The sequence below is a fragment of the Monodon monoceros genome, unplaced genomic scaffold (genome assembly GCF_005190385.1).
Source record: "Monodon monoceros isolate NGI ecotype Baffin Bay Population unplaced genomic scaffold, NGI_Narwhal_1 Super_Scaffold_18, whole genome shotgun sequence".
Lineage (NCBI taxonomy): Eukaryota > Metazoa > Chordata > Mammalia > Artiodactyla > Monodontidae > Monodon > Monodon monoceros.
In genome coordinates this window covers 160,269,630-160,288,897 of record NW_021703774.1, presented here as the reverse complement: position 1 = coordinate 160,288,897, position 19,268 = coordinate 160,269,630, and the positions used below count along the sequence as shown (strand labels likewise).

Genomic DNA, 19,268 nt, shown 5'->3' with positions numbered 1-19,268 from the left:
TTTCTGTGCCATTTAGTCCAAGTACAATTACCCATCATGAGAGCCTATGTGACACAAACAGGAAGAGAGTAGGAGAAGATGAACAGGAGGAAAGAAGTTATCTTTTTTTTTTTTTTTTAAGAAGTTATCTTAATTCTATTCTCCCCAAGGGGGGAAAATGACTAAAATATAACCTGAGTGTAAGAGCATTAGTAATATTAATAATAATATCTTTGATAATTAGGCCACTGATCTCAAAGTACTTTTATTTATTTATTTATTTAAATTTTATTTATTTATTTTTGGCTGCATTGGGTCTTCGTTGCTGCGTGCAGGCTCTCTCTGGTTGCGGTGAGTGGGGGCCACTCTTCATTGTGGTGCACGGGCTTCTCACTGTGGGCTTCTCACTGCGGTGGCTTCTCTTGTTGCGGAGCATGGGTTCCAGGCTTGTGGGCTTCATTAGCTGCAGCACACAGGCTCAGTAGTTGTGGCTCGCAGGCTCCAGAGCGCAGACTCAGTAGTTGTGGCGCACGGGCTCAGTTGTTCCGCAGCATGTGGGATCTTCCCAGACCAGGACTTGAACCTGTGTCCCCTGCACTGGCAGGCGGATTCCCAACCACTGCACCACCACCAGGGAAGCCCTCAAGTACTTTTAACATCCATTATTTTCTTTGTACTCACCAAAATCTCTTTAAGGTCCCATAGAATGGGAATTGCCATGTCTTAAGTTTTTCCCTGTTCCTCTTTCCTCTTTATTCATCAACTTTCTTGGAAAATGAGGGATCTTGCCCTGTGAGTTAGGAACTTATCAATTCTGAAGGAAAAAGGCCTATCTCTCCTGTTCGTTAGACATCATCCTACACTGTACTTTATAGGAGGTACAAAAGTAGTGTATATTACAATGTTGTACATCACAGCAGGGTAATTGTCAGAGAACCTTCCATTTACAGTAAACTGAATGAGAGGATTGACATCCAAAATCAAAAAGTGGAAACTTCTAGACTGGTTTCAAATCATCACAGTGAAAGGACAGTCATTTGACTCATGGAGAACCTCTGCTCTGATGCTTCAGAGCATACATAGTCCATATGATTAGATTTTGTAAGTCTGAAATCTTGATCATTACAGTCTATAAATGGATATAGCCTTTTGGAAGTCTTGACTTAGAATGAAAGCCTGGACCTTTGTCTCAAATATTGAGATACTATCAAATTGTAGGCTCTTTGCCTTGAATATTAGGTAGGTTATCCTCCTTTAACTCTTGTCTTCTGTTTCTTCATCCTCCACCCCCAATCACTCCCAAGAAGAACATCTCTAACAGAGTTTTCAATGTCTTTGTAGTACTTCATTCCTGTAAATTCCTTCTTCTCCATGTTTTTGTTCTGTTTTATGTAGTTTGGAAAATGACAGTGTAGAATATGTTTGGTATAACCCTAGTCCTGTCCAGCATTTTTCATCCCTTTAAAAAATATATATATATTATATATATATAAATATGTATATATATATATATACACACACACGGGTGTGTGTGTGTGTGTTCTGCGGTTGAAAGTATAGAACTAAAAACTTTATTCATTTATTTATTTAGGCCACACCTTGCAGCATGAAGGATCTTAGCTCCCCGACCAGGGACCAAACTTTTGCCCCCTGCAGTGGAAGCATAGAGTCTTAACCACTGGACCACCAGGGAATTCCCTAGAAGTAAAAACTTTAAATAAAATAGAGGGCTTCCCTGGTGGCGCAGTGGTTAAGAATGGCCTGACAATTCAGGGGACATGGGTTCGATCCCTGGTCCGGGAAGATCCCACATGCTGTGGAGCAGCTAAGCCTGTGCACCACAACTACTGAGCCTGCGTTCTAGAGCCCATGAGCCATAACTACTGAAGCCCACACGCCTAGAGCCCGTGCTCCACAACAAGAGAAGCCACTGCAATGAGAAGCCCGCGCACTGCAACAAAGAGTAGTCCCCACTCGCAGCAACCAGAGAAAGCCCGCACACGGCGACGAAGACCCAACACAGCCAAAAATAGATAAATAAATTAAAAATAAAAAAGAAAATGTTTCTTGTATTGTTCCTGTTAAGCATTTCTCATATTTTGGCATCACACACCAAAACATGATGTCAGAGGTGTGGGGTGGGGTGGGGGAGCAGGTAGGGGTGAGGGAAAGACTAGGTTAGATAGTACAATGTGTGCAGTGGTGAAGAATTTACTAAATTTAATTAATCTTCAATTAGCAGATCACTGAGGATATGAATCACTCACTGGCAGTCAAAAGGTGATGTCAGTGAATGGTTATGGCTCAGCATGACTGCTTCTGTTTGCTCCTGTATTTACTCCTAGCACTATTGCTACTGCAGGGCTCTCCTATGAATTTTTTTTTTTTTTTTGCGGTACGCGGGCCTCTCCTATGAATTTTATTGTGGGACTTTAGAAATGTCTACTGCCAAGGATAGCATTAATAAGTATTCCAGTTGATAGTTAGAGCAAGGAACAAGTTTCTTAATGAAGTTTATAAATATGGCTTTGGACTGATCTTATTGGCAATAGTCATACTATTAATTTCTAGTTGAAAGAATAACATGCTCACAGGAGTACTGAGCCTAAGTAGAAGACTCATTTTGGTGGAAATTGGGTTAAAACAGCACATGCAACTCAAGGATTGCTGAAGAAGGGCAGGTGCATAAGTTTCTTCATCATGAAAGGTGGATATTCAACGTGGAGACTGAGCGCCCTTGGTTAAGTTTATAAAACAGTTTCTGCCTAAACTCTCTGTAATAGTTACCAATTGTGCTAATAATGGGTTACAAAAAGTCCTCAGTAGCCAATCAGGTTGCGACCTCCTTACTTCTAAGCATCTTCCTAGAGAATATCTTATGAAGGTTATGTAGTATCTCAATTCTCCTATGATTGCATCTTGGAAACACTGGCTGCTAGTTCATAAAAAACCAGATTATGTACAGAGTCAACTAGAATCCTTCTTTTCTAGATACTTTGGACTTCCAACTTTAGCTGGGCTAAAGTGGAACAACATGAGCCATGAACTCCAGGCTTTTCTGGACAGAGTGCCATATTTTTAAGTAACCGTGATTGACGGTTATGGGAAAAAAAATACTTAAATGGGCTCTTGGACTTTGTTCTGAGGTCAAAAGGGACCGCATTAAAAAATGTGTATTCTATATCCTGATCTTGGTGTTTGGGGCAAAAATAGTACCTAATGTTGTGTGATATTGTGTATTCTTTTGTTTGAACATAGTTTGTAGATGGACTCTATTAGTGAAAACACACCGTGGTGGAGAGGAATGTGTGTGTGTGTGTGTGTGTGTGTTTCAGTGCTGTTTTTATTTATTTATTTATTTTTTTGCGGTACGCGGGCCTCTCACTGTTGTGGCCTCTCCTGTTGCGGAGCACAGGCTCCGATGTACAGGCTCAGCGGCCATGGCTCACGGGCCCCGCCGCTCCGCGGCATGTGGGATCTTGCCGGACCGGGGCACGAACCCGTGTCCCCCGCATCGGCAGGCGGACTCTCAACCACTGTGCCACCAGGGAAGCCCTCAGTGCTGTTTTTAAATGGCCTGTTGGGTAGGCTTGATGAAATGTGTTAGGTTATTTCACCTTTGTCTCCTGTTCTCTCCCTCCACAGTAAGACTGGAAGAACAACACACTTATACCCAAGCCTCCAGTAGTCTCTTTGGAAGGGTAGGCCAATTAGAACCAAACTGCTGGTCCCCACCCCCAGCCACTCTGGTAGGTTCTGAATCCAGTTTCAGTGTTGTTAAATTTCAGGGCAGAAAGTGATAATTTGGAAAAGTGCCAAAACCCACTGTAATTTTTCCTGGCAGCTTTCCCTTGGTGTCATTGGTAAGTTCTGCATTTCACTGGAGTACCGCACCACTACTACTACAGTACCTCGCAGCAGACATTTTCATTTGGTCCACTTTTATCTTTGGAAGAAGCTGTTTTTCAGTAGGGATAGACGGATTTACACTCTATTAAAGCTAGTCAGAATGCTTTCCCTTAAGGGTCATTCACTTCCTGCCTTATGCTTAATAAGTTCCCTTGGATTTTCCTTGATGCTTACATAAAAAGCCTGGGATGATCATGCTGGAGTATTCTCTTGAGGCGGCTGTGTTGCACACTTGCTGTTTTAGGCTCCTATCCTGTTTCACAGGACTGCATGCCTACCTCCCTCCATTTTGTCAGTGCTCACTGGGTTTTTCCTTCTCTTTCCACCTCTCTTCTACAGACTTGTGTTGGAGCAAAAGACTCCATTCCAGATCCGTTCCAGAGTTACTATGAGAAACTTCCCCACTCTCTGACTTTTTTTTCCTATCTCAGTAAAATGGCAGTGTAAGAAAGCTCTATGCAATCAGGGCTGAAAGAAATACCCACCTAGAATATTTGATTTTCCTTCTGATTTTCTTCTCTACTCTCAACTTTCAAAAATTTCCCCTACAATCATTTTACATGTGTGAAATTTTCTAGATTGGTTTTAAAGAATAAAGCAGAACAAATGCAGCCTGGATTGGTTTAATATGGGAAGTCAAAGAAAACAGACTTTTACTGTTCCTGAGCAATACCTTCAATATTAAGATTGGTGACCTTAACTTTCCTTGGTAGTGTTGTTAGTGTTTAGCTCTCCAAATCTAAAAACAGCTTTGTGTAATAAGTACCAAACACAAAATTGTCGTGTCTCTTCTGATGGACTGTAAAGTGGCTTTCAAGCTTCTTTGTAAGTAGGTTTTTCATATCTGCACTATTTTTGTGTCAGTTGGTGAACACAAACCTTCAGTGAGGCTCAGCAGAAATGCCCAAATTCCTGATCTGCCCAGTGGTTTTATAAAACTCCAGTATGGGTTGGTTTGTTTGTCTATAAAATATTATTAATAGTTTTACTCTATCTTCTACAAAAGAATCGTCAACAAGCTCACCAATGAGACAAGTGGTTAAGGAAAATGTATATATTAGAGTGTGAGAGAGCTTGTGCTTTTTCCGTCATGTTAGATTGACTCTGGGTGCTTGCTTTGTTTGAAACCCACCACAAACCAAACTAGCCTGGACCTTTATTTATTTACTTTTATTGTAGATTTCAGTTTTGGGGTAGGTGATGGTGAGGGTAATTCTTATTTTATATTGGTACAAAAAAAGCAAGTTGACTTATACCTAAGGGTTTTTTTTCCAGAGCTACTCTTCTGGTGAAAAAAAAAAAGCCTCATTCAGAAATTAACATTTCTCAAAATGTGTTCCTTATTATTCTGAAATGTAAATTCCTTCAAATTGTTTATTTTAAAACTCTGAGATGAATGGAAGAAGGATCTAGACAAGGAGTTGTTGAGCGCCCACCATGCCTGATACCTCTGGGGTTGCTCCTTTGGAATTCTAGGTGCTGGGCAAGCGCAATTTTACCAGGGCTGTTGAGCGCCATTCGGACTCCATTCCATTTTTCTCCGTGGCGATCCAGTTCGTATCTTACAGCTCCCGCCTGGAAGCCGGTAATGTAATGAATTGCCTTGACTCTTGCTTCAATCCACTTTCCTCGCTTAATATGCAGTCCAAAGTTTTGCAGCTCGCTGTCAGATGGTACTGCTAGACTTTCACACTGCTCCCAAAGCCTCCGCTGGGGCTGTTTCAGAACACGGAGTTACAAACTTTAAGAAACAGACAGCTCCAGACGGAAATCCACGCCAGGCTTTGAGCTCTGCTTCTGGCTTCCGTCAACTGACATAGTTGCCCTTTTGCTCAAACTCGCAGCTCCAGTTCGCACTCGGGAGAGCTCCGCTGGGTATCTGCTCGCTTCGGCGCGGCGGGGACGCGTGTGAGGCTACGAGCCGGCGCTCCACCTATTTCACCGCGCCTTAGTTCAGAACCGAGGCAAACCTTCACTTGGGTCCCTGGGCTTAAACGTCTTCCTTCAAAAAGAGTGGGGAAAGGAAGGAGCCGGGCCCGATCTTTTGTTTGTTTGTTGAATTTTGTATTTCGGACACTTGGGAAGCAAATTGCCAGAGAGGAAGGGCTGTCCTCCCTGCAAACGTTTCCCTCTCTTAGCAAACCCTCCAGGCCTCGGTTCCACATTTTGCAGTTGACTGCGTGGATTTTAATAGGCTGTTCCCTTATTCTCGGGCCCAATCCATGCACACTGTGTAGCCAGATAAAATGAGAGCACATTTTCTGCCATTTTCAGTCGGTTTGTCCTGGCAGCCCTGCCCCCTTCCTTGGCTGCGGCAGCCGCGGGAGTTAATGCTGCGCGCAGAAAACTCCGCCTGATCCTCCGGGCCGGAGATCCAGTCCACGTTTGCCAGGTGCCGTGCGGTAGGGGACGGCGATAAGAACTCTCTTGTGACGGAGCGAGCGAGACTTTAGTCCGGTTTCCATGTCAACGATACAGTCCATATTTGCCATCAGGCTGTTGGTGGCAAAGGAGCTTTCGTGCGGGTAGCGCTGTCCTAGTCCTAGTTCTCCAATCGGCGCCGGGATTCCTGAGCTGCCTAGGTGTGGGGTTAAAAGGCAGGGGCCGTGGGGGAGAAAACTCCACCAGCGGGAGGACCCACAGCCCGAAACCCGGGTCTCGGAGCTCGGGCCAGCCACGTGCCCTGTTCCTCCCCTCCCCCCCTTTCCCGCAGCCATTACCCCTAGGGAAAGCTGATGGGCCAGTTTCTAAGAAAGTTCCCGTCAACTCGGGATAGTGATGTGGGGCTCTAAGGGTAGGGGTGGAAGAGGACCCTAAAGGATTTGAGATTAAAAAAAAAAAAAGTGGGAACGGAGAAATCCGACATTACTACCTCCTCCAACCCAGGTGGAGAGATTTTTTGCGCACTTTATTGCTAGACAAAAATGGTGGCTGTTTTCAAAACAGCCTGCCCACGTGTCGGACAGGGATTTTGGCACTTTCCAAATTTCACAGCCATTGAAGAAAGGGGATAAGGGCTTCCTCTGGAGACAAATTCATTCTGGCTTCCAGATTTTCACTGGGCTCCAGGTTTCTCATTATACTCCACCTCTGAGGGAAATGGCAGGGTAATTGCATGTAAAAAATTCCTCATTTGTGTGCAGGACTCAGGACTGTTTGCCAGCTCAGAGGCAGTTGATTAAATAGCCAAGCTCCATTTAAGAGGCAGCCTATAATCTGGTTTCTAGGACCTAATGCACCGGGCGAGTTGTTGCCCCTGAGGACTGTGAGTGAAAGGAGGGCACTGGTCCATTCCAGTCAGTCAGATCCTGGTAGGCCGGTTTGGTTCTTGGCTTGGGGGGAAAGAAAACACCAGTAGAAGTTTTTGCTTTTTTAGTGTAAGATGCTCTTAGGTTTTCTTGGGGGTTAAGAATGAGTTCAGGTTTTCGGAATTATTCACAGTGACCAGTGGCATGGCCAAAACTCCAGGGGCCTGCAGAATCTGGAAGTTCTAAGGTAATGGTTCTGTGGCCATGAAGTCTCCATTTACAGAATCTAAGGGGGAAAAAGGCCCTGGTGTCTAGTGACTAGCTGGCTTGGCCTCTCCCAAGGCAGCCTTGGGCTTGGTGAGGAGCTGGAATCCCCTCTGGCTTTTGTAGCCTGTCATGTCAGAGCATTCCAAGTCAGCCAGAGGAGGAAAAGGCTGCTGCTGGGGTTCGGTGGGGCCTGTGGATCTAGAATTTTCTATGTATGCCTGCAGCTCAATCAGCATCTCTTAGAATGTAATGGTAAACTTTGACGATTCTTTACAGTGTAGGACAGAAAACAAATTTGGGTTGCATCTGTTTTCTAAGTGACCTCTTAGACTGCACCTTTTCTCTCTTTAAGGCGAAAATAGTTTCCTCCATTTGGTCATCCCTCTTCTGCAGTGGTTTCTTTGAACACTTAGGTTCCTCCAGTCCCTGAAGCCTCTTCTGTGATCTGTTTACAGTTTTACAGGTACTGTCTTTGGAGACTGGGGCTCTTGGTCATTGTGGGCAAAGGTGGGGCTTGTGTTCTCCCGCTAGAAGGCTGTCATATGCCCTCAAAGTAGCTTCAGTGGTGACTATTTTAAGTCAGTGTTGAGATGACCAGCTTTGATCTCAAACCCATTCTGATGTTCTGATCACATTGTTGAATATGGCACAACTTGACAACTTTTTTTTTTTAAATTAATTAATTAAAAATTTTTGTCTGCATTGGGTCTTCGTCGCTGTGCACGGGCTTTCTCTAGTTGCCGTGAGTGGGGGCTACTCTTTGTTGCGGTGCGCGGGCTTCTCATTGCTGTGGCTTCTCCTGTTGTGGAGCACGGGTTCTAGGCACGCGGGCTTCAGTAGTTGTGGCTCACGGGTGTAGTTGCTCCGCGGATGTGGGATCTTGCCCGGTCAGGGCTCAAACCTGTGTCCCCTGCATTGGCAGGCGGATTCTTAACCACTGTGCCACACCAGGGAAGCCCGTGACCACTGTTTTTTGTTTGTTTTTAATGCTAAGTAGTTAGGGGCAGCTGTGGGGACTCTGCTGCTTTTTAAAGCCACCCTCCTCTGCTCTGACTTTAAGTGACAGGGCAGTCCCCTACACTCTGTCTTGATTCTGTAAAATGGAGATAATAGACCTCATGCCCCCAGGGCCTTGTGAGGACTGGCTAATGAGGGCAGAGGAGTGGGAAAACGGAAAGTCTAAAACAATGATCTGTCATTCCATGCAGCTTGCAAAGGGGATAAACTGTAAGGCTCAGCTGGTTCTTTGGAGCGGGTTTGTAAAAGGTTTTGAAGAAGAAAAGTGCTGTAGAGGTGCTAAGTAGCAGCCAAGAGACCAGGCCCGCTGCCAGGGGGTCAGGCCTGGGCCGAGGCGGCCGCGGTCTCGGGCTCAGGCCAATTTTTCAGCCCCAAGTAAACTTCACGGTTGCCCGCTCCCCTACGCGCGGCCTGGAGGGGACCGACCTGGGTAGGAACGCCAGGAGGGAGGCGGCGCAGGCTCCGGAGAGGCGCGAGCTCCGGGCCGGGTTTTCCCCGAAGCCTTCGGCGGCGGCGCTGCCGAGCGAAAGCGGCAGAGGGCCTGCCGCCGCCGCGGCTGGTTCTCTCCCCTCCTCCTTTGTGAAGGGACGGGAGCGAGTCCGTTCCACGGCCTGCGCCCGCTCCGCGCTCCGCTCCGAGTTTGCCAGGCGGCCGCGACGGCGCTGGGTAAAATGGCAGTGCTGAGCCTCGTGTCGGAGTGAGGGGGACTCGGAGGAGAGTGGGGCGCTCTAGCCGCTCAGTCCGGCCGCCCGCCCGCTCGCCCGCCCGCTGCCGCGCAGCAACCTCAGCCCGCGCCGCGGCCGGGGAGGGGAGGCAGGGCGCCCGGCCCGGCCTACGCTCCGACTCTACATCCCGGCGCCCGGGCTGCTGCCGCGCGCCCTCCAGCCCGCCCGTCCCGGGTCCCCCTCCCCCCGCTCCCTCCCTCCCTCCCTCCCTCCCCGCCCCCTCCCCCTCGCCTGCCTCCCTCCCTCCCTCCCTCCCTCCTCCTTTCTCCGGCAGCAGAAAGCGGAGAGTCACAGCGGGGCCAGGCCCTGGGGAGCGGAGCCTCCACCGCCCCCCTCATTCCCAGGCAAGGGCTTGGGGGGAATGAGCCGGGAGAGCCGGGTCCCGAGCCTACAGAGCCGGGAGCAGCTGAGCCGCCGGCGCCTCGGCCGCCGCCGCCTCCTCCTCCTCCGCCGCCGCCAGCCCGGAGCCTGAGCCGGCGGGGCGGGGGGGAGAGGAGCGAGCGAGCGCAGCGCAGCAGCGGAGCCCCGCGAGGCCCGCCCGGGCGAGTGGGGAGGGCAGCCCGGGGGATTCGGCCCCGGGGCGGGGTGGGAGGGGGAAAGAAGACGAAGACAGGGCCGGGTCTCTCCGCGGACGAGACAGCGGGGATCATGGCCGCGCAGGTCGCCCCCGCCGCCGCCAGCAGCCTGGGCAACCCGCCGCCGCCGCCCTCGGAGCTGAAGAAAGCGGAGCAGCAGCAGCGGGAGGAGGCGGGGGGCGAGGCGGCGGCGGTAGCGGCCGAGCGCGGGGAAATGAAGGCAGCCGCCGGGCAGGAAAGCGAGGGCCCCGCCGTGGGGCCGCCGCAGCCACTGGGAAAAGAGCTGCAGGACGGGGCTGAGAGCAATGGGGGTGGCGGCGGCGGCGGAGCCAGCGGCGGTGGCGGGCCCGGCGTGGAGCCGGACCTGAAGAACTCGAACGGGAACGCGGGCCCTAGGCCCGCCCTGAACAATAACCTCACGGAGCCGCCCGGCGGCGGTGGTGGCGGCAGCAGCGACGGGGTGGGGGCGCCTCCTCACTCAGCCGCGGCCGCCTTGCCGCCCCCAGCCTACGGCTTCGGGCAACCCTACGGCCGGAGCCCGTCTGCCGTCGCCGCCGCGGCGGCCGCCGTCTTCCACCAACAACATGGCGGACAACAAAGCCCTGGCCTGGCAGCGCTGCAGAGCGGCGGCGGCGGCGGGGGCCTGGAGCCCTACGCGGGGCCCCAGCAGAACTCGCACGACCACGGCTTCCCCAACCACCAGTACAACTCCTACTACCCCAACCGCAGCGCCTACCCCCCGCCCCCCCAGGCCTACGCGCTGAGCTCCCCGAGAGGTGGCACTCCGGGGTCCGGCGCGGCGGCGGCCGCCGGCTCCAAGCCGCCTCCCTCCTCCAGCGCCTCCGCCTCCTCGTCGTCTTCGTCCTTCGCTCAGCAGCGCTTCGGGGCCATGGGGGGAGGCGGCCCCACAGCGGCCGGAGGGGGAACCCCCCAGCCCACCGCCACCCCCACCCTCAACCAACTGCTCACGTCGCCCAGCTCGGCCCGGGGCTACCAGGGCTACCCCGGGGGCGACTACGGCGGCGGGCCCCAGGACGGGGGCGCTGGCAAGGGCCCGGCGGACATGGCCTCGCAGTGCTGGGGGGCTGCTGCTGCGGCGGCGGCGGCGGCGGCGGCCGCCTCGGGAGGAGCCCAACAAAGGAGCCACCACGCGCCCATGAGCCCCGGGAGCAGCGGCGGCGGGGGTCAGCCGCTCGCCCGGACCCCGCAGGTACACAGCTGAGTGGGGAGGGGCCTGGGGCGAGCGGGGTCCTGGGAGTGGGGGGGCGGCGGCGGGGAGCAGGCCACAGCCGTGGGCTACCCCCAGTCCGGGGCCCCCACTACTGGGGAGCTGCCATTGTCTCGCTCTTCCCTCTTAAAATGGCTGCCTGTCTGCCTTACTCTCTTTCCCTCCTTCAGCCTTTGTGTGGGGCTTTCCCTGAGGTGTCTGCTCCCCTTCTCCCTCTACCCTGGTGCCTTTCAGCTCTGGGAGTCTCCCAGGGGGTGCGAAGCAGAGTGTGCGGGAAAGGGCCCGGCCCGGGGTGACGGGGTGCTGGGGGGTCAGGTTAGGGGTATAGGCAGTGCTAGGAGGTCTGGAGTTGAGTGAACAGTTATTTGCTCACCTGCCGCTCCTCTCTGCTCCTCCCCCCACCGCCCACCTTTTTCTAGGCCGGTCCCCATCTGTGTTTTCAAGGAGGGGCCCCTCGGGCTCGGGGGGACCTCGAGGGAGGGCAGGGGCCTGCTTGGGAGCAGCTAGAGGCCGGCTGCGGTCCACCCAGGGCAGCCCGGGCCGTCTCCTGTCTTAGTCTCCGTCGGCCCTGTGGCCTGGGCTTCTCCCTGGAAGTGCTGGTAAACAGCTGAGTGATTGGAGTAGTAAGTGCAGATTGCTTTGGTTTGGGATTTGAATTATGGAGGTAAAATCCTTCTGTCAAAGCCAGGAGACAGTTGGTCTTAGGTTGACATCCTATCTGTGATCTGATTGGCTCCCCATCTCCTGCTCTTGGCCATTTATAATTGCCTCTGATGTAATGGTACAACAATCCTGATGAGCTCATAAACTTTTACACTCTGCTTTTCTACCAGTGATAACCCAAACCATCGCTGCCACTATCTGCCTTTTATTCCAGAGCTGAAATTGGCTGTGACCTTGAGGAGGGAGGTTTAAGCAGCAATACTGTATCAGCAGGAGCAGAGTCCCAGACAGGCTGCCCTTGTTACATTGTGCCCGAAACAAAAGAGGAGGCAGTGGCATTTTGCTTGTACCTTGGATTTATTTTGCTTGTTATGTTTTATGCAGACTGAAATAGATTCTGTGTTGTCAGAACAGTAGCTGAGTTTTTCTATACAATGGGTTTGCTGTTTGTTTTGGTTTTGTGACTTTCCTGATGGTATAAATGACTTCTTTGATGGCTCTGAAGATGCGTTTGTCTTGAGTAATTTTGACCCTGTTCGCTTTGCAGAACTGATATTATTTTACTGACCTTTTTATTGAGTGGCAAATGTGGGATCTTTATCAGAGGGGGTAGGAAAAAACTTTGAGAACTGAAAGCTTTCTGAAAGAGAATTTCATATTTAGGTGTTCTGTTTTAAAGAAGGCTGGCTTCATTATTTGTTTACATGTTAACACTTTCTTTTGTTAATTGAACTTGGGGAGAGCAGATCAATTTAAAGGGAAGGACATCTTTTTTGATCTTGAGAGGGGCTGTTTCTTAAAGGCTTGGCTTGGTGAAATTTATCATTTGTTCCTGGAAATATCAAAAAGCCTAGTTTTCTATTTTGTCATCATTTATTTTATAGCTTTGAAATAGAGGTCAACCAGTTTTTTTCTTTGCATTATAAGTTCCATTTATTTCTGTCTTCCAAGATAACAAAGATATGACCTACAATGATACTTAAGACTTGCTTAGAAATTACAACTTTTAGGTGTGTTTTTATGTAATCTGTTTTATTTTGCCCTTCCTCTTCATCATGTTCTGTCTTCAGTGCTTTGGCCAGGAATATTGGGTATTCTTTGGAGTCATCTATCTTTTCAAAGCAGAAAAAAGTCTTCCTTCATGTCTGCCCCTCTCCCAGCAGTACCCAGTTGTACCTTTGTCCTATGAGATTTTGTTCACATTTTGTTCACTTCGGCGGCCTAATTAGATGTATTCCCTCCCCATCTTAGAACTGCTTTTCTACTCTTACGTTGAGCTGGGAATTTTGAAAATATTTATGTCAGGTAGCAGGTTTAGAGGTCTGTGCCTTGACTCCGTGTCTTCCATGATGTTCTACATCTGGGCAAGAAATAGGGGAATTTTAAATTAGATTCCTAGTGTCTGGAGGAGAAATTTTGTCTTAGAACATCTTCTCTCTGGGTCATTCTATAGTTTATCTTTTTTCCCTCATTTTTTCCCTTTTGGGGGTGAGGCGGAAAGGAGGCTAAGAAATTTACTATTCTTAAACCATTAGATGAAATAATTTGGGGTAAGTCAAGGCTCATTTAAAAACAAAAATTAATTTGAATTCTTTCAGCTTGGGGATATTCAAGCAAATTCTTTTTTTTTTTTTTTTTTTGGTAAAACCAATTTTTGCCGTATAGTAATTTCTGTTTTTCAGTCATTAAATATTTGAGCACTTTCTATGTACTAGGCACTATGTTCTGTGCTGGATAAATGGTAGGAAAGTAGATACAGTCCCTGTTTGGAAGCTTGTCTGTGCTGCCTTTGTGCAAATTTTCTTATTCCGTTTTAACATTAACAGGCCTAGCACTTCACACAACATAGATTCCTGTAGGATTTCAGTTCAGTTGCCTGTTCTCCTGAGACCCAGAGCATGGGCTGGTGACCATTCACTTGTAGAAGAGACAGTGCAACTTCCAGTTTTGTGGGTTGCTTCAGGTGTGTCATCTAGATGAAGGTTGTAGGTGGGTAGATATCGTTCTGAATTCCTTTTTGCTACTTAAGGTTAAACTACTTGTCAGACCACGATGCCCTATTCTTAAGCATTCTTAAATAATAAGATCTTGGTTTGTTCTCTTCTTTCCCTAACTCAGTCTTGAATTAAGAGTTTTTTGCAAGTGTTTCACTTTGTTATAAGGCAGAAACTAACACACCATTGTAAAGCAATTATACTCTAATAAAGATGTTGAAAAAAAAAGTTTTTTGCAGGGACTTGATTAACACAGCTAGGGTGGTAATGTTCATTTGACTCTGAATCTTTATGGAATAAAGATTAGGTATGTGTGTGTATTGTGGCTCTGTCTTTTTCACAGGAGCTGGTTGGATCCCATCAAACAAACTTTTCCTTTATGCCTTTCCATAAGTAGTATTGTATCTCAAGGTGTTGAATCCTGCTACTGATGAAATACTTTTCAGTCACCTATGTTCTTGAACCTCGTGTAAAGCTTTTTTTTTTTAGCTGCAGTACCTTGAGCTGGTAGACTATGCTCATCAAAGGAAAAAATCCAATAGAATATGTAGTCCAGGATCAAGGTGGATTTGATTGTAGAAGCTTGGCTGTTAGTTCCTGCTATGGAAATATCAAATGATATTTCCGACTCCTGGGAAACAAATACAGGAATCCTGGGCTTATGGGAATGCCTACTGGCAGAAATTCTGGGCTGGCTGAAACACAGGACTCTTGGAGCTCTCTCAAGTAGGAGGGATCAGGAAAACCACACTGAGACGGCACTTAGTTGTGAGGGCTTCATGTTTCTCTGCTTTCCATGAGAGAACTGGGCTGATGAAGGTTGGGATGATGGTGAGAGAAGAGAGAAAGCAGTCAGGACCAAGGCTGGCTTCTTTGTATTGGTCCCTGTGGGGATTTTTTAAGGTTCCTTCCCTTGTGTGTGGCACAGAGTAACCATGACAAGTGGCACCTGCTGTAACAAGATGATTTGGATTGCATTAAATATTCATATGTTAGATTGACTCCTGTAGGGTGTGAAGTCTACAGTCACCCTTTTGCAAAGTTAGCGAACCTTATTGTGTGTATGTACATATGTGTGTATATATTTATGGCTGCGTTGGTCTGCGTACGGGCTTTCTCTAGTTGCGGCAAGCAGGGGCTGCACTTCCTTGTGGTGTGTGGGCTTCTCATTTCGGTGGCTTCTCTTGCTGTGGAGCACACGCTCTAGGTGCTCGGGCTTCAGTAGTTGCAGCACGCGGGCTCTAGAGCGCAGGCTCGGTAGTTCTGGCTCACAGGCTTAGTTGCCCCATGGCATGTGGGATCTTCCTGGACCAGGGATTGAAGCTATGTCTCCTGCATCGGCAGGCGGATTCTTAACCACTGCGCCCCAGGGAAGTCCCAGTGAACCTTTTTTAAAACGTGGAAATAAGCTAACAAAGTAATGGTCAGGGTCTTTTCCCATTCCCATCCCCCAAAAGTTTGTATTGATTGGCGTCAAATCCCAAAATTCTAGAAGCAACTGAAGCATGCAAATATGGCTAAAATATGGCATTCAAAATGAATTGACACTAAATAGTTCTTTCCTGCCAGTGAGATGGGATGATACCTTGGTCTCTGAAATGGAGTCCTGATTCCCTTGGCTTTCATTTCTGGGTTTTTCCCTGTTTAGATAGGTCATTATCATTACTGATGTGCATCGAGTTGTGTGTGGTATAGTAGTGAGCAGTAAAGAGTGCAGGACTCAGAAGGAAGAGGAGCTTTGGTTCCACATGCAGCTCTGGATTAAGCTGTGTGACTTTGGGCAGGGCATTTGCCTTCTCTGTTTCATTTTCTCTTCACTGGTAAAGCGAAGCTGGTGAACTGCATAACCTTCTCTGATGCTACACATCTGTCTGTGCTTCCATACCTGGCTTGTTAGGAGGGCAGCTTCTTCCTGTACCTTTTTCAACAGGGATCCTGAGACCATCTTTCTTTCCCTGGGCTCAAGGAACTCAAGTCTGTTTTCTCTTGAGGACTTACAGGAACAAGCTCTAAATAGTTGGGTGCCACTGTGGTCTGTGGCCCTTCACAGAAAAAGCCCTACCAGATTGTTTTGCTTTGAGACTGTTAATCTGGTTGTCATTAGTCATTCCACCTGGCTGGTGGTATTAATACACTAAACAGTAATTGAAAAATTAGACTTCATTAGAGCAAGACTTGAAAAATAGTTCCTTCAGAATCTCCATGAGGGGATTTTGGCTAGATTAGGGAGGGGGTGAGGAGTGGATATTCATAAATTCAGCATTAACACTGTTTCTTTGGTGGGGGGTGGATAGGAAGGTGGGGGGAGGTAGTATTAAGCTCTCCAGACTCTTCTGGTGTTTGGGCAGGTCTAGGTCTGGTTTGGGCAGTTGGTTGTAATCTGAGTGCCTGAACTTGCCCTGTAAGTTTTGCTGAGAGAGGAGCAAAAGTTCCTGAGACTGGAACAGGAACAGGAAAAGCTAAGCGTCTCAGGGTCAGCTTCATAGGTGTATTGCCATTTCTCATACCCCTGTTGTTTTTTTAAAACTATGTTGTGTGGTTTGCAGTTGGTCCTGGAAATGCTGTTCTTTCGGCTGTTCTCCAGTATACCAGAATTTCCAATTTTTCTCCTCCTGGTTTAGTAGTTAAAAAGTGTAATTTAGGCATCTTAGAGGTGTGCTAGAAGGAAGCTTCCCTTTATGAAAGAGGGAAAAAGGTAGAGGGAAAGGTGTTTGATAATTCTTTGCTTGACACAGCAGCTTCTTCTCTCTGAAGGAGCCAAGTGTTTCAGAGCTTTGTGTAAATACTTGCTGAGCTGTCAATATGTACCCAGGAGGTTTCTATAGTAAGACGTAAACGGCTCTATAGAATGTTTGACAGGCAAATTAATAAACAGTTTTCAAGCAAAGATAATGCTAGTTTCTTCTCACGTGGTGGAATAAAATAACATTGGAGAAAAAGACTTGGGGGTAGGGAAGAGAGGGTAATGCTGGGGGGTAGAGGTGGGGATGGAGAGCATGGAGATGAGAAGAAATGATCTAAAAGAGGTTTGAAGTGAAAAGATGATGCCCTGGAAGAGAAACCTCCCTGGTTCTGGCTCCATGCTGAGTTCAGGGCACGTGGAGCCCTGTTTAAAATCGGTTGCAGTTTCAGAGTGAAAATAAACAGAAGTTTGGAAAGAAGGTCCTAAGTTTCAGTTAGTGAACTAAGTGTGCTCCTAAATCTTGCTTTATGAGACTGTGAGTTTTAAATTTAAAGCATTGTTCTTTCAGAACGTTTCTGTAGTTTGGTGAGATGTTTTTAGGGTTGGGTTTGCATTTTTGGAATACCAAAAAGGAAAAAAAAGATACTACTACTTCAGTGCTGTCCTCAGCCTCTGTTCTGCTTTGGCTCGCAGGATTATAAGCCCACTCCTCCAAGGGCCAGGTTTAATATTTTTTACTTAATTAATTAATTTATTTTTGGCTGCATTGGGTCTCCGTTGCTGCGTGCGGGCTTTCTCTAGTTGTGGTGAGAGGGGGCTACTCTTCATTGTGGTGCGCGGGCTCCTCACTGTGGTGGCTTCTCTTGTTAGGGAGCACGGGCTCTAGGCGCACGGGCTTCAGTAGTTGTGGCACGTGGGCTCAGTAGTTGTGGCTCACGGGCTTAGTTGCACCAGGCTTAGTGGGATCTTCCTGGACCAGGGCTCGAATCCGTGTCCCCTCCTGCATTGGCAGGTGATTTTTAACCACTGCGCCACCAGGGAAGCCCGGGCTGGGTTTAATTTATGTAGCTTTTACTGGACTCCTGTGCATCACTTATTTTTTGTTTGTTTGTTTTTGTTTTTGTTTGTGGTACGCGGGCCTCTCACACCGCTGTGGCCTCTCCCGCTGCGGAGCCCAGGCTCCGGGCTCACGGACCCAGCCGCTCCGCGGCATGCGGGATCCTCCCGGACCGGGGCATGAACCCGTGTCCCCTGCATCGGCAGGCGGACTCTCAACCACTGCGCCACCAGGGAAGCCCCATCACTTATTTTTATGTTAAAATTAATGCCCCAGGTTCCTGGGTCATTACAGTGTTTGCGGACTCGCTAAGTCCTGCCTGAAGGGTTATGTGAGTAGATTCAATCTTTGTTTTTAAAATTGCCATTTTAGGATTAAAAACGTTTCTGGTTCTTCTGGTGAAACATTCTTTTTATGGAGGAGGAGGTATTTTAGAAGTGTTTTATCTGTCTGCCTATCGTACTCTCCCTTGGTAGCCTTGTGAGATGACCGGATTTACTTTCTCAAAGTCTCTTTTTAAACGTAATCCACTGACTCTGACACCATTGTTCTTCACAAGAAGTGTTTTTTAGGCCAGAGTCCTGGAAGTGCCTTTTTGACTCAGCATAGTAGTAGGGAGTATGAATGTAATTATGGCCCTGACCATAATTTTTAGTTAGGTTCAGCTAACTTACCAAAGGCTATCAGCTTGTTTTAAAACAAGATACAAAAACTTGGGTTGACGCTGACATTGATTGCCCAGGCCTTTCCCCAGTATGGTGGTAGGGAGGGTATTAGAACTTCAGGCTTGTTGCTGAGAGCATGATTTCTAGCTCAGGGGGCTCTGGAGATTCAAATGGGGGTGGGATGTAGCTCTTTGTGAACATACCTACTAGATACTAGGGAGGGACTTAAAAGATAGAGGCAGTATCTGCTTCAGAGGAATTTCGTTTTCTTGGGAAGCATGCTTACGTGTACACATTTGGAAAACTTGCAAAGCAGGGTTTCACAAATGGATACAGACCAAACTAAGTGTATGGGCTGAAGGAATCTGAGAATAAGGAGCAATCACATTTGGGCAGAGTAAACCTGGGACAGCTTTCCAGAGGCAGTGATTTGTGAAGTTAAATGTCCAAGAAGGGGAAAGTTAAAATATTAATTTGCTTTTTCATAATGCTACTCTGAGTTTCATGGGCTTTATAGAATTCAAGTTACACATCCATCCCCAGACCTGTAGTTGTCTCATTCTGGTGACTTTGAGAATTTGGACTGTAACCAGTTCCATGAAAGAGAGTGGTTTCAGGGTCTTAGTGGTTCCTGTGGTTATGTGGGGCCTTTAGTACAACCTGCCAAGTTCTTGGCTAGTTCAGAGGCTCTTTTGTAGTAATTTTGGGTTTGGAAGGTTGTGTCACCTTCAGAGTTGTGTGCCCTGGACAACTCTACAGTGATAGTCGTTCAACTTTGGTTAGAGAGCCTGAGTTTTTTCTTTTTCGGCAAAGTTAATTGACCTTTCTTAAAACAGGAGCCATGAGGTACCTGTCTGGACTCAGGCTGCTGCTGTTTCTGAAGGTTTGGGAGCTGTGCTCAAGCTGAGTTACTTGGATCAGACCTTACATTGAGGGTTGTTGGGTGGGTAAGCCTGCACATATGCAGTTTGCCCATCTGTTCACAGAAATGGTCTTTAATATTGTTTTTGATTAGGTTGGCTGTGGCCAAGAAGCTCATAAATGCTGCAAACACATGCTCATTCCTTATGGGAGCCTCTGAAATGTAGTGATTTTGGTTTCTCTTTACCTGCTAGTCCATGTGTGATTGGATCCCATGTGATTTCTGGCACTTTTCAAATGGTAAGTGGATGCTTAACAACTGAAGATGCATGGAGGGTCCAGTACCAGGCTACTACAGTGCTTCCACCTGGAAGAGGAGGGTAGGTTACACTGTTCC

The 19,268-nt window shown here is 48.1% G+C and overlaps 1 protein-coding gene across 2 annotated transcripts in view; it reads left to right on the top strand.

Moving 5' to 3' along the window:
• The first annotated feature begins 9,391 nt into the window (after positions 1-9,391).
• Positions 9,392-19,268, top strand: part of ARID1A (AT-rich interaction domain 1A) — a 69,574-nt gene continuing 59,697 nt past the window's right edge. Inside the window, exon 1 of one of the 2 annotated variants that reach the window (XM_029230662.1) lies at positions 9,392-10,930. In XM_029230662.1, the coding sequence (XP_029086495.1) occupies positions 9,794-10,930 (1,137 nt within the window). In that variant the 5' untranslated portion in view covers positions 9,392-9,793. The remainder of the gene's footprint in view (positions 10,931-19,268) is intronic. The other variant, XM_029230661.1, reaches the window with a different exon arrangement.